Here is a 12542-nt window from a genome sequence, read left to right as displayed (position 1 = left end):
AAAATACAAAAGTTACGGTTAAAAAATCAATATATTTTTTTGAAAAAGAAAGGAGTAATCCAATTGGAAGCATAATAATGTAAGTTAGCGGTGTTTTTAGTCATTGACCTTATTCATTCTTATTTATTTGTGTATTATTAATAGATTCTAGAAGTTTGACTGGCTTAGAAATATTAGTTTTTAAAAAACTGGAGTTAAAAGCGAATAACGAATTTTTGTAGTTTGGTACAGAATAGAAAATTAGCATCAGAGATACGAAAAAATGTTTCAATATAAAATTGTAGGTTATTTTATTACCAAGAACTTGGTTTAAAAAAAATTTTTCTACAGCAAAAATTGAGTGATAAATGAGTGTATCGAAAAACATTGATTTTTCTAAACAAAACTAACACTTTCGATAGCGAATAAATCAAAAACTATTAATTTTATCAAAAAAATGTATACAACATTTTTTGCTTAGAATGAATGTTTTTATCAACTTCTGCAGTCAAAATATAAAAAAAAATTCCACCCCCGAGATGGGGTGGCAACCACCCCCATGGTAAATTGGCATCATGTAGATTTTGATCCTTTGACTATCCACTACTTATTCTCAAATTTTCAAGCAAATCGCTCCATTCTGTAAAAATTGCGAGGTGAAAAGCTTTGGTTCCTGACCTAAGACTTAGGAAGGTCGAGGCTCTTTTATAGGGCTGTAGCACCATTGATGATGATGAATTTTCATTACACCAGTAATTGTAGCTCAATCCCATATGAACATAATACTAAATTAAACTACCGGCATCCCTGACTTTGAAGCCATTTCATAGCCTACCCTAATTAAAATTTTTTAAAGACTCTGTATCAATTGATGTGCTTCTGTTCAATTAATTTGATTGTAATTTACTATACCGGTGCCACGATAGTATGCGGTCTACCGCCGCGTTTATAAACGCATAAATAAGAAAAATTATTGTTTTAATTTTACAAATAATCCTTTGTTATATCTTTATTTACTATTTTAGTTGGGAATGGATTAGTTAAATAATAGATTGTTATGACAATGTATTAACTTGTAGATTAAAATAACAAAAATTCTTCTGATTTATGTGATTTGTTCACTTTCTAAAGATTTTCATTAAGTATAGTGCGCAAAGCATTTTGAGAAAAGATTAAAAAGATTATGGTATTATCTGTGGTATTGTTTAGCCACACAGATATAGTTTATCCACCAATAATTTTCCAACATAATCAGCACTCATATTAATATCAAAGAGACCGGCTTTCAAATCAAGGTTGTCAGATATATTTCCTAAAATTCCCAAGTTTATATATTCTGAAAATGTTTTCTCTATTTTAGTATTCAATTGTTACTCAATGACACTGTTAGAAAGATAATATGAAAATATTCTTAAAAAATATACAAATTAATTAACTAGGTACTTCAAATTTCAATGGGCCTTCACTAATAAATTGAAGCAACTTTGTATATATTATACTTAAAGGAAATTTTGGAGTATCGGCAACACTGTAGTCGGGGCAGAATTAAGTAGCGGGTTTTAAATTGACGTTGCCATATTGATGATTTTAACACGATATTAAGAATTTTGTTTTAATGTTAAAACAAGTTTAAACATTTAAAGTATCAAATTTTAAGTAATAAAAAACCAAATTGTGATAGTCACATCCAGTACTTCTAGTTCGTTTCAATTCAACAACAAAAGAACACTATTAGTTAGTTCTTCCCTCTCTGCCTAACGTTAAATCGGCATCGTATTTCATGAACGCGGCAACACCGCGTTTATAATTGTACACCTGCGTGTCACCAAACAAAATTCTTTCCGATTCGTTTATTTGAACAGTGGCGGAGTTACTGGAGAGTTATATATATTTTTGCTACCAAATATTAATCGAATTAAAAAACAAAGATTTGCATGTTCAATGTGAACGCGTTGTTTCAAAAATGAATATACTTGAATGACTGATAATGCAATTGTTTCGAGAATTCATGAATTAACAAAAATCGGGTACAAGACGATATAATATAATAGGTACAATTATTGTTTAATTAGGTACTGTTACATAATCATTCCTTAAAACGGAAGCGAAGAAATAAAAAAGTGGGTAGGAGGATTGACACTGTTGACGTTTATCAATAAACAGTTTATATCTTATTAGTTTATTACAAAGAAAATAGATAGTCCATATTGTGAGGACGCTCCAGTCTGAAAAAAAATATGATTCGCTTTCTTTGCAGATTCCTATTCAAAAATATCCCCCTTAAACAAATCTGAAGAGTGAATAGTGAAGAGTGAATTTTTTTGTCAGAAATTGTTAAAACAATTTTTTTAAACAAATTCAAAACATTTCTTTTTTTGCACCAAAATATATTCTTTTAGGTTTTTTGGATCATTCTAGACATGAAAGGTATCAATTTTTCTCAAAAGTTGATAGTCTTCGAGTTATAGGCGATTTAATATCTGAAAAATGCGAAAATGCGCATTTTCGAGGCTTATTAACTCATATTTAAATTGTTATTTTTGAGGTTGCCAAGAGCTTAAATTGAAGCCTAAGCATTCATCTTTAGGATTCTGAAGAGTAATCGGGTCCAACTTCAATGTATACCCTTGTTTTTTAATTGTTAATTATGCGCGTCCATCTGATTTTTATGCCGTCGGCTATTTCAAAATCTCCGATTTTGCCCCGAAAACATTTTTTTAGGTTTTTTGGGCAATTATAAACACAAATGGTTTTATCATTTTTCTAAGAAGATAATAGTTTTCGAGTTATAAGCGATTTAAAATCTGAAAAATGCGAAAATACGCTATACGTATTTTCACATTTTGCATGTTTAACTCGAAAACTATTACCCTCTCAGAAAAATGACAAGAAACCGTTTTTGTTTAGAAGGAGCGAGAAAATCTAAAAAAATGTTTTTCAGAGCAAAAGAAGATTTTTCTGAAATAGTATACATACGGCATAAAAATCGGATGGACTCGTGTAATTAACAATTAAAGAATTACAGACTAAATGGAAGTTAGACCAGATTACTCTTCAGAATCCTAAAGATGAATGCTTAAGCTTCAATTTAAGCTCATGGAAACCTCAAAAATAATAATTTAAATATGAGTTTTTAAGTCCTAAAAATGCGTATTTTTGCATTTTTCATATTTTAAATCGCTTATAACTCGAAAACTATTAATTTCTCAGAAAAATGACAAGGACCCTTTTTTGTTTAGAATGAGCCAGAAAATCTGAAAAATGTTTTTCAGAGCAAAATATGAGATTTTTGAAATAGTATACGGCATAAAAATCGGATGGACCCGTATAATTAACAATTAAAGAATAACGGTCTAAATGGAAGTTAGATCAGATTACCCTTCAGAATCGTGAAAATTAATGCTTAAGCTTCAATTTACGCACTTGGCAACCTAAAATTAATAATTTAAATATGAGTTTGTAAGTCTCGAAAATGTGTATGTTCGCCTTTTTCATATTTTAAATCGCTTATAATTCAAAACTATTAACTTCTCAGAAAAATGACAAGATACCTTGTGTGTTTAGAATCACCCAAAAAAACTAAAAAAATGTTTTCAGGGGCAACATAGGAGATTGTTGAAATAGAGCGCCACCGCACCGGCGTAAAAATCGGATGGACGCGCATTATTAGCAATTAAAAAACAAAGGTCTAAATTGAAGTTAGACCAGACTACTTACTCTTCAGGATCTTGAAAATGAATGTTAAAACTTTAATTTAAGCACTTGGCAACCTTAAAAATAATAATTTAAATATGAGTTTTTAATTTTTAACCTTCTAAAACAGCGATTTTCGCATTTTTCCGATTTTAAATCGCCTATAACTCAAAAACTATCAACTTTTGAGAAAAATGACAAAATAACTTTCTTGTTTAGAATGACCCAAAAAACCTAAAACATATTTTCCGGAACACAAAAGATAATCTTTTGAATTTGTTTAAAAAATTATTTAATTGATATAAAAAAAATATACAGATACAAAAACCGTGTGTGTTTCTTTTTAAAGTTAAAACCGAAATTAAATATGATTTTTCTCGAAATATGCGTTTGATGAACTGACCGACCCTTTTTCTTCATTTCCACGCCAATGGTCGGCACTGTCATCAAAGAGACTAAAGAGCCGACAGTTGGCAAATTCCCGATGGAAACACTATAGGTATACAGTGTCAGGAAAAAAATCTTTACAAAGTGAATGAAACGCGTAAATCAGAATTGTTATTTTAATTTTACAAACTAATACTTTGTCATATCAATTTACGATTTTAGTTGGTTATTTTTTTTTTAAGATTTTAATTTCCAACCGTGTAGTAAGATTTTTCGTTAGGTGTTTAATTCTCTCCAATCAGATTATTATTATACGGGGAATATTCTAGCTAGATTATTATACTGGGAATATTTTTAGGTAAGATTGTTTCTGTTTAATTACAACCAGTTTCCTAGTTTTGACAACTGTCACATTTCAGAAAATGAACCATAATAAACTTTTAGTCAGAGCTGGGCAATACCCGGGTACAAGTACCCGAATTCTGTACTCTTGAGTACATTTTGGGTACTCAGTACCCGGTACCCGAGTACATTTTCAATAAAGTACTCGGTACTCGTACCCGTAGAATATGGGTAAAATACCCGATACGCGCGTTTATTATACGAGTACATTTTCCGAGTACTTTTTGCAAGTCTAAACTTGTCGCTGCATGTGGGAGAACAAATTAATCTCTCTCTCTCTCTCTCTCCTGTCGTTTCCCCATTACTAAGGATCGTGATTTCTTCCAATATTCCTAACAATGTTTCTCCATTGGCCTCTATCTTCAGCTGCTCTAAGAGCTTCGCAGAATGAGTTTCCAGCTGAATGCTTTATTTGGTCAGACCATCTAGTTGGTGATCGTCCTCTTGATCTTCTCCCCGGAACGTTTCTAGAAACAATTAATCTCTCCAAACTGTCGTCACCTCTGCGAACCACGTGACCAAAGAATTGCAGAATTCGTTGCAGACATATTGTGGACAGCCTTTTTTTAATATTGAGTTGGTTTAGAATGGAAACGTTTGTCCTATGAGCTGTCCAAGGTATGCGCAGCATTCTTCTCCAGCACCACATCTCAAAGGCATCAATTTTTTGGCGCTCGCATGCACGAAGAGTCCAAGTCTCTGCTCCGTATAGAAATATTGAGAATACAAGGGCATTCACCAGTCTCATCTTGATATTTTGAGAGAGAGATCTGTCTTTCCAAAGTTTAGTTAGGCGACTCATCGCATTTTTTGCCATACCAATACGTCTCCGAACTTCTGCTTCACAGTTACCATCGTTAGTTATACTAGATCCGAGATAGACAAAGGTGTTTACTATCTGGTATTCCTGTAATATGTTAGTCAGTTGAATAGTGTCAAATCTGTCGACCACCATTATTTTTGTCTTAGCTTTATTGATTTTCAGACCAACTTTATTGCTTTCGTACTCAACTTTTCGCAGAAGATCAAACATTTCTTGCTCATTTGCTGCTATAAGTGTAGTGTCATCAGCAAATCTTAAATTGGAGATTTTTCTACCAGCTACTGTTACTCCACCGGCCCATCCTTCTAAAACCATCCTTATGACATGTTCACCATAAATGTTAAATAAGTCAGGTGACAACACGCATCCTTGTCTAACACCTCTCTCGGTCTTGAATTGGTTTGAGAACTTCTGATCTAGTCGTACTGTCGCTATATTAGACTGGTACAGATTTTTAATAAGTGTCACCAGGTGCATTGGTGCGCCCATTTCTATTAAAATTGACCACAGATTTATCCAGCTTACACAATCAAATGCCTTTTGGTAGTCAACGAAGCATATAATCATAGGTACTTGAAATTCTCTAGACTTTTCAATGAGTTGTCTCAGGTTCAGGATTTGTTCCCTTGTACCTTTACCCTTTACAAACCCCGCTTGTTCCTGAGGTATTTGGTAATGTAGATAGGTTTTTAATCTGTTTTTGATGATATGCAACAAGATTTTACTAGCATGTGTTATTAGTGACAGTGTGCGGTAGTTTTCACATCTGGTAGTAGTTCCTTTTTTGTGTAGTGGGATATAAATTGAGGTACACCAATCAGATGGCCATTTACCTGAATTCCAAACAGCGACACAGATAGAATGGATGATATGTAATCCTTTGTCACCTAGTAACTGTAGTATTTCACATGGTATTGAATCAATGCCTGGGGATTTATTTCTCTTTAGTGATTTAATTGCATCTTTGACTTCAGCGAGTAAGACAGTAGGTTCTCTAGGGTAGTCAGAAGGCCACTGATTTTCTGCTGATACCTCGTTATTTTTATATAGCTCGCCACAGTAGTTTCGCCACGTTTCCAATATTTCATCAGTATCGGTCTTTAAATTACCTTCCTTATCTATTACAGACCACGTTTGAGGTTTAAATTCTCTGGTAAGGAGTTTGATCTTCTGGAATAAGTCCCTCGGTTCATTTCGACAGCCATGTTCCTCTATCTCTCTGCATATTTGAGAGATGTAATCAGCTTTATCTTTGCGGCACTGTTTTCTGATTTCTCTCGATAACGCTCTGTATTCATCGTTTGTTCCGTATCTAGTTTTATGTTCTTTTCTGCGTTGAATCACAGTCCACGTATTATCGGATATCCATGGCTTACGGCCAGTGGAAACCGCTGCCTCACAGTCTTTTGCAGCCTCGATTACCTTATCTTTGAGATAGATCCAAGTGCTCTCAGGCTCACTATCTACTTGATCTAAAGAAAGAGCATCTTCTAGGTTTTGTTGGAAGTCATTGATTTTTGATGGACTTAGAGACATGACTTTTCTCTGGGGTGTTCTTTTGGGGACTTTGAAACGAAGTCGAACGCTCAATACCAGGAGTTGATGATCGCTTCCACAGTCTGCGCCAGGAAATGTTTTACAGTTGATGGACGACGACTTCCATCTTGATCTTATTAGGATGTAGTCTATTTAATTCCTTGTTCGTCCATCTGGGCTGCGCCATGTGCTAACAAATTAATAGCAACACGCAAAAACTCCGTTTTCAGTATCAGTCCATTCATCAAAGGTTATCCAGCTGTAACAAGATGGAACTCCTATGATGACTCGGTTTCGCAAATTTTAAGTGAAAAAGAAAAGCTACCGTCTCTTTTTCAAAGGCTTGATATAAAAAACTTTAAAGAAAGCGAGTTGCTGTACTTAGAGGCGTACTGTAAGGTCTTGAAACCTCTCGCTACAACCTTCGATGTTCTGCAAGGAGAAGATTGTGTTTATTATGGGTACTTCCAAGTTTGCTATCTTTGAGGAATAAATGGGAGAAATTAAAGCTTCAAACACTTAGTTCTGGCGGTGAGTTTTTCCTAAAAAATATATGCAGAGCTTGGAGAAAAGATTCTCTGAAATACTTAATTTGTCATCGGAAGAGGCCATTATATCCGCAATTGTCCATCCTAAGTTTAAATTGCGTTGGTACAATGTCTTAAAAAATGCAGAATTTTCTATGGACGCTTTGAAAAAGATAGTGATGAATGCTGCTGAAAAACTAACTTATTTTGATTATTGCGGAGAACTAGATACGAGAGATTCAAGTTATACCACTCCAGATGGCTTTTTCGATTTCAATGAACCAGAGTATTCACCTAAACAAGACACAAGAAACCAATCTCATCACGCAGTCTCAATCGTCTGAAAACGAAACAATAAAAACATCCAAAATACAACTAGAACTTGTTAAATTTCTAGAAGGCAAGTTTCCTATAATTAAAAAAGTTTTTCTAAGATATAATTAGAGCCAGGATAATATGCAAAATGCATGTGCATAAACATGGGATTAAGGGAATATAGCGGCATGTTTTGATGTACTAGAAAATATCGCATAATAGTCCATTCTTTCACGGTTTTTGCTCTAAATTTTAAAGAACCGCTTGGATTGACATGAAATTTGGCAAGCGCATAGCTTACATGTCAAAGAAAAAAAGTGATATTGTGCCGATGTGTGCTTTTGCCCTGGGGGTGACTTTCACCCCCTCTTGGGGGTGAAAAAATATATGTCCAAAAAAGTCCGGAAATGAGTCAACTGACTAATTTTAAGTAACTTTTGTTCTATAGAGCTTTTTCGCCAAGTCAACACTTTTCGAGTTATTTGCGAGTGAATATGTTCATTTTTCAACAAAATAACCACATTTTTAGACGAGTTTTCGCAAATAACTCAAAAAGTAAGTATTTTGTCGAAAAAAACGTTCTTAGCAAAAATATAGCTTATAAAAAGGTAAAAAAAAATAGTGTACGCTTTAGGTCTCTGGATCTCGTAGAACCAGAGTTATAGCTAATGAAAAATTGATTCATATTCACCAAATTTCAAATAGAATATTTCGACGTGAAATATCCAAAAAATTAAGCACTTTTTGGGGAAAACCCATTATAACTTTTTTAAAGTGTTTAAAAAAAGCTTTATTTCTGTTTTTACAAAAAGTTTCTAGCATTAAGTTTAAGCAAGTTACGCTCAAAATAAACTTGGTCACTTTTCTTTTTGCAAAAAAAAATCGGGAAGACCAACCCCTAATTAGCAAGTTAAATGAAATTAATCGTTACCGCTCCACAAATTATTTTACTTATGTTGTGTTTATATGATCTGTAAGTTTCATCGATTAAAAGTGCTTATTTTTGAAAAAATTTGGTTTTCAAAGTAAAATTTTTAAAAATTTAAATTTTGAAAAATATGCTTTTTTTCAAAATAACTTAAAAATTGTTAGAGATACCAAAAATCTCGAAAAACAAAAAAAGTCAGATTTGCTTTTCTGAATATCATGTATTTTTTTGTTTTTCTGTTAAGACAAAAATTAAGACAAAAATTGATTAAGATTTGGTGTTTCTAAATTTGCATACATTCGTGATCAGTGACTCGTTCAACCCCTTTTAGCTACAGCCCTTTCAATAATAAGGACTTTGAACCGATGAAACTTACAGATTATATAAACAATATATACACGAGTCAAGAAACTTGTGAAGTCGTAACGATTAAGTTCATTTAAGATACTAATTAGGGGGTGATTTTCTCGATTTTTTTACCAAAACCAAAAGGGAGTAACTTTATTTTGAGCGTAACTTGTTTAATTTTGATGCTAGAATTTTTTTTTATAAAACAAAAATGGAGCTTTTTTTAAACACTTTAAATAAGTTGTAATGAGTTTTCCCCGAAATGTGCTTCATTTTTGGTTATTTCACGTTAAAGTATTCCATTTGGAATTTGACGAATATGAACCTATTTTTCATTACCTATATCTCTGCTTCTACTAAGTGCAGAGACGTGATGTATACACCATTTTTTTAAATTTTTTACAGACTATATTTTTGCTAAGAATGTTTTTTCGACAAAATACTTACAATATGAGTTATTTGCGAAAAACCGTCTAAAAGCGTGGTTATTTTGTTGAAAAAATGAACATATTCACTGCCAAATAACTCGAAAAGTATTGACTTAGTGAAAAAACTCTATAGAACAAAAGTTACTCAAAATTAGCCAGTTTATCCATTTCCTGACTTTCTTTGGACGAATATTTTTTCACCCCCAAGAGGGGGTGAAAACCACCCCCAGGAGAAAAGCACATGTCATGTGCAAATTTCATGTCAATCCAAGCGGTTCTTTAAAATTTAGAGGTTTTGCAATATTTTACCGTTAAAGAAGGGACTATAAATAAAATAGTTTCCTATATATATTTAGATAATACTTTCTTGAAATTATTCAGAGCAGGTATATACTTGGGGTATCTACTAAATAACTTAATTACTTTATTCCAAGTATGTATCTACTAAATGGCTTTATTACAAGTTTTATTGTTTTGGAAAATCCATCTGGAACTGTTTATCAGTAGAATAGGGTCAACAGGTAGCTAGGTATAGTAAATTCGTTTCAAATCCTCTTTACGGCAAAACGTCCTATAAATGCCAAAAAATTTTTGTGAGAATTCTGTTCAGAATGAACTGTTCTATATAAAATCGAATTTTGACATAATATGTAATTATAAACTCTATTACAAAACTAGAGAGTCAAAGATAGAAGGAGAACCTCAGAGATAGCATTTGCAAATAATAACATGAAAGATATCAAAGAAAGAATAATAAACAATAAATCTTTCAGGGACAATAATTGGAAAAAAAATTAAAGATAAATTTAGTGACGTTTTAAACAGAAATTAGGGCTTTTGTTTATTGCGATCAATAAATAACATAATCAATGGAAGTTTAGACGAAGTTGTTAATATGGATCCCTCGCTAATTGTCAAACTTTAGATTTGCGCCCATTACATCTTGTGATGTTGAAAGAACGTTTTTCTCATATAAACACTTAATAACTGACAGAAGGCATAGCATTAGTCTGGAAAATATTGAATATTTTATGATTATATATTGTAACAGCAGGAGCGAGGACCTTTTCTTGTGAATTTTCATTTATATTTTATTACTAAATGTAGTAATAAATAAAAACTCTTTAAGTTATACAATAATTTTATTTCTCTTCAAATCTCAAGCCTTGGAAACTGCAAAAATTTTTTTCTAAAGTGCATATAATAAAAGCATATTTGGTTACTTTATAAGTGCATATTGCATGCATATTTTAACCATCTTTTAGTGCATATAATCCAGGCTCTAGATATAATACATGCTTGCCTTCTTCTGCGCCTACACCTACAGAACACCTATTCTCTTATGCTACAATAATTAATAGCCCTCGAAGAAATGCTTTAACTGATGAAAACTTTGAAAACTGAGTAATCTTAAAAGCCAATAAAATTAATCAGTGAGTGTGAGTGGTGTTATACTGATTATTAATTGATGATTAATTTTTAAAATTCTTAGTTTTTGTCAGTTGAAATTGTACGTTATTTTATGTTTTCATGACTCATAAATATGTTTAAAGATGCAGAGATAATTACAGTAGACTCCGTCTATAACGAGAACTGAAATGGCGGACTAATTACCTCGTTATATCAGACAACAATAATATTGTGCATACATATGAATAAATATAGTTTTCTAAGACATTAACTTCCTATAGTTAAGCCATTCGGAGCAATATAAAATGCTAAATATTGTTTCCTCGACAATAAGGCTTCGGCCATCATAAATTGTAAATTTCCTATAAAATTAAATACCTGTCGAAAAATAAACAGATCAGGAAGAAGTTTATTATAGGCGGTGGATTTTATTACGGCACTGACCTCGATAACCACACAGATGTTGGGGCTTCTGTATACAGGCAGTTTATTTATAGCCATTACTGCGCTAAAAATAGGTAAAGAAACATATTCTTCGATTTCCTTTTTCCTCGTTATAACCAAATATGCCTCGTTATACAGGTGTTACAGTTCAATAGGAATTTCATGGGACATCTACCGTACCTCGTTATAAGCTAAACTTCGTAATAACCGTGTTCGTTATAGAGAGAGTTTACTGTATTACCTTCTTACCTTTTTTCAGGTTTTACATTCGAATGTACTCGAAATAAGTACCCGAGAAATTCGGGTAATTGTACTTTGAGTATTGTACTCTGAGTACTTTTCTGGAGCAATGTAATCGGTGCTCTGTACTCGTTCCTCAAATATGAAAAGTACCCGGTACTCTGTACCCGAGTACAATTTATCAGTACCCGGCCCAGCTCTGCTTTTAGTTCTGCATCTAAGGTCAAATTGTCACGAGGACAACAAACATCGGCAATTTTAAGAGCTCGATTGTACTTTGGTAAGATTATTTCATGAATAAAACTGTATTTATAAATACTTTTAACTAATATTCTATTGATATCTTCGTCTGATTGCTAAACTGTGCTGTTCACTTTGACAAGTTGAAAACTGTGTGTCACATTAATGGGATAAATGTCACTGAATGTTTTTATACACAAAGGCTTGAATTTTATTAAGTATTAAAAGATAACCTGTCGAATATCACACGATACTAAGAATAAATAAGAAAATAATTGCTCTAACTTGTTTCCATTCAGCAAAATTTTCGAAAAATTATCGCATTATTGTCAATTTATTCTCACTCTCTTGTGATAATAATGTTATGAATAAGTCACAAAATTGGCTTATTTTGCACACTAAAATTTATAGGAACAGGTAGACTGCATACTATAATACCACTTTACCTTTAACATCATACCTCATTTTCTTGGGAACTTCCTATAACATAAAAAAGCAGTTCAACATTACTCTTATAAACACATGTTAAGCCATTTACATTGATAATTTCACCGCCTACTTCCTTGTAGGTTTTATTAAATAAGGTTTTCTCAAATGCACTTTGTTCTTTGGATGTGATAAATAGATTTTTGTCATAGTATTTGGCCAATACTCTCTCACCAATACAATCCATTATTAAAATACCTTTTACAGTATATAAGGTTGGTTCCTAAAAATCCCAAAACAGATAAATACAGATAAACAGATAAATATCGATACATTTTTGGCAAAGTAACGTAAGTGACATTTTTGAAAATCATGTTTTTCCATTAAACTAACGCTATTATTGTTCAAAAGGTACT

The 12542-nt window shown here is 32.5% G+C and overlaps 1 protein-coding gene across 2 annotated transcripts in view; it reads right to left on the bottom strand.

The window, feature by feature from the left end:
* LOC114327395 (coatomer subunit zeta-1) overlaps positions 1-12542 on the bottom strand; it is a 33296-nt gene that overhangs the window by 16353 nt on the left and 4401 nt on the right. For both annotated transcript variants that reach the window (XM_028276003.2, XM_050649905.1), the window contains one exon: positions 12161-12409. In XM_028276003.2, coding sequence (XP_028131804.1) covers positions 12161-12409 — 249 coding nt within the window. The remainder of the gene's footprint in view (positions 1-12160; positions 12410-12542) is intronic.

The sequence above is a fragment of the Diabrotica virgifera genome, chromosome 4, assembly GCF_917563875.1.
Source record: "Diabrotica virgifera virgifera chromosome 4, PGI_DIABVI_V3a".
Lineage (NCBI taxonomy): Eukaryota > Metazoa > Arthropoda > Insecta > Coleoptera > Chrysomelidae > Diabrotica > Diabrotica virgifera.
Note: the sequence above shows the minus strand (reverse complement) of the source record. Positions and strands in the feature narration are given on the sequence as shown.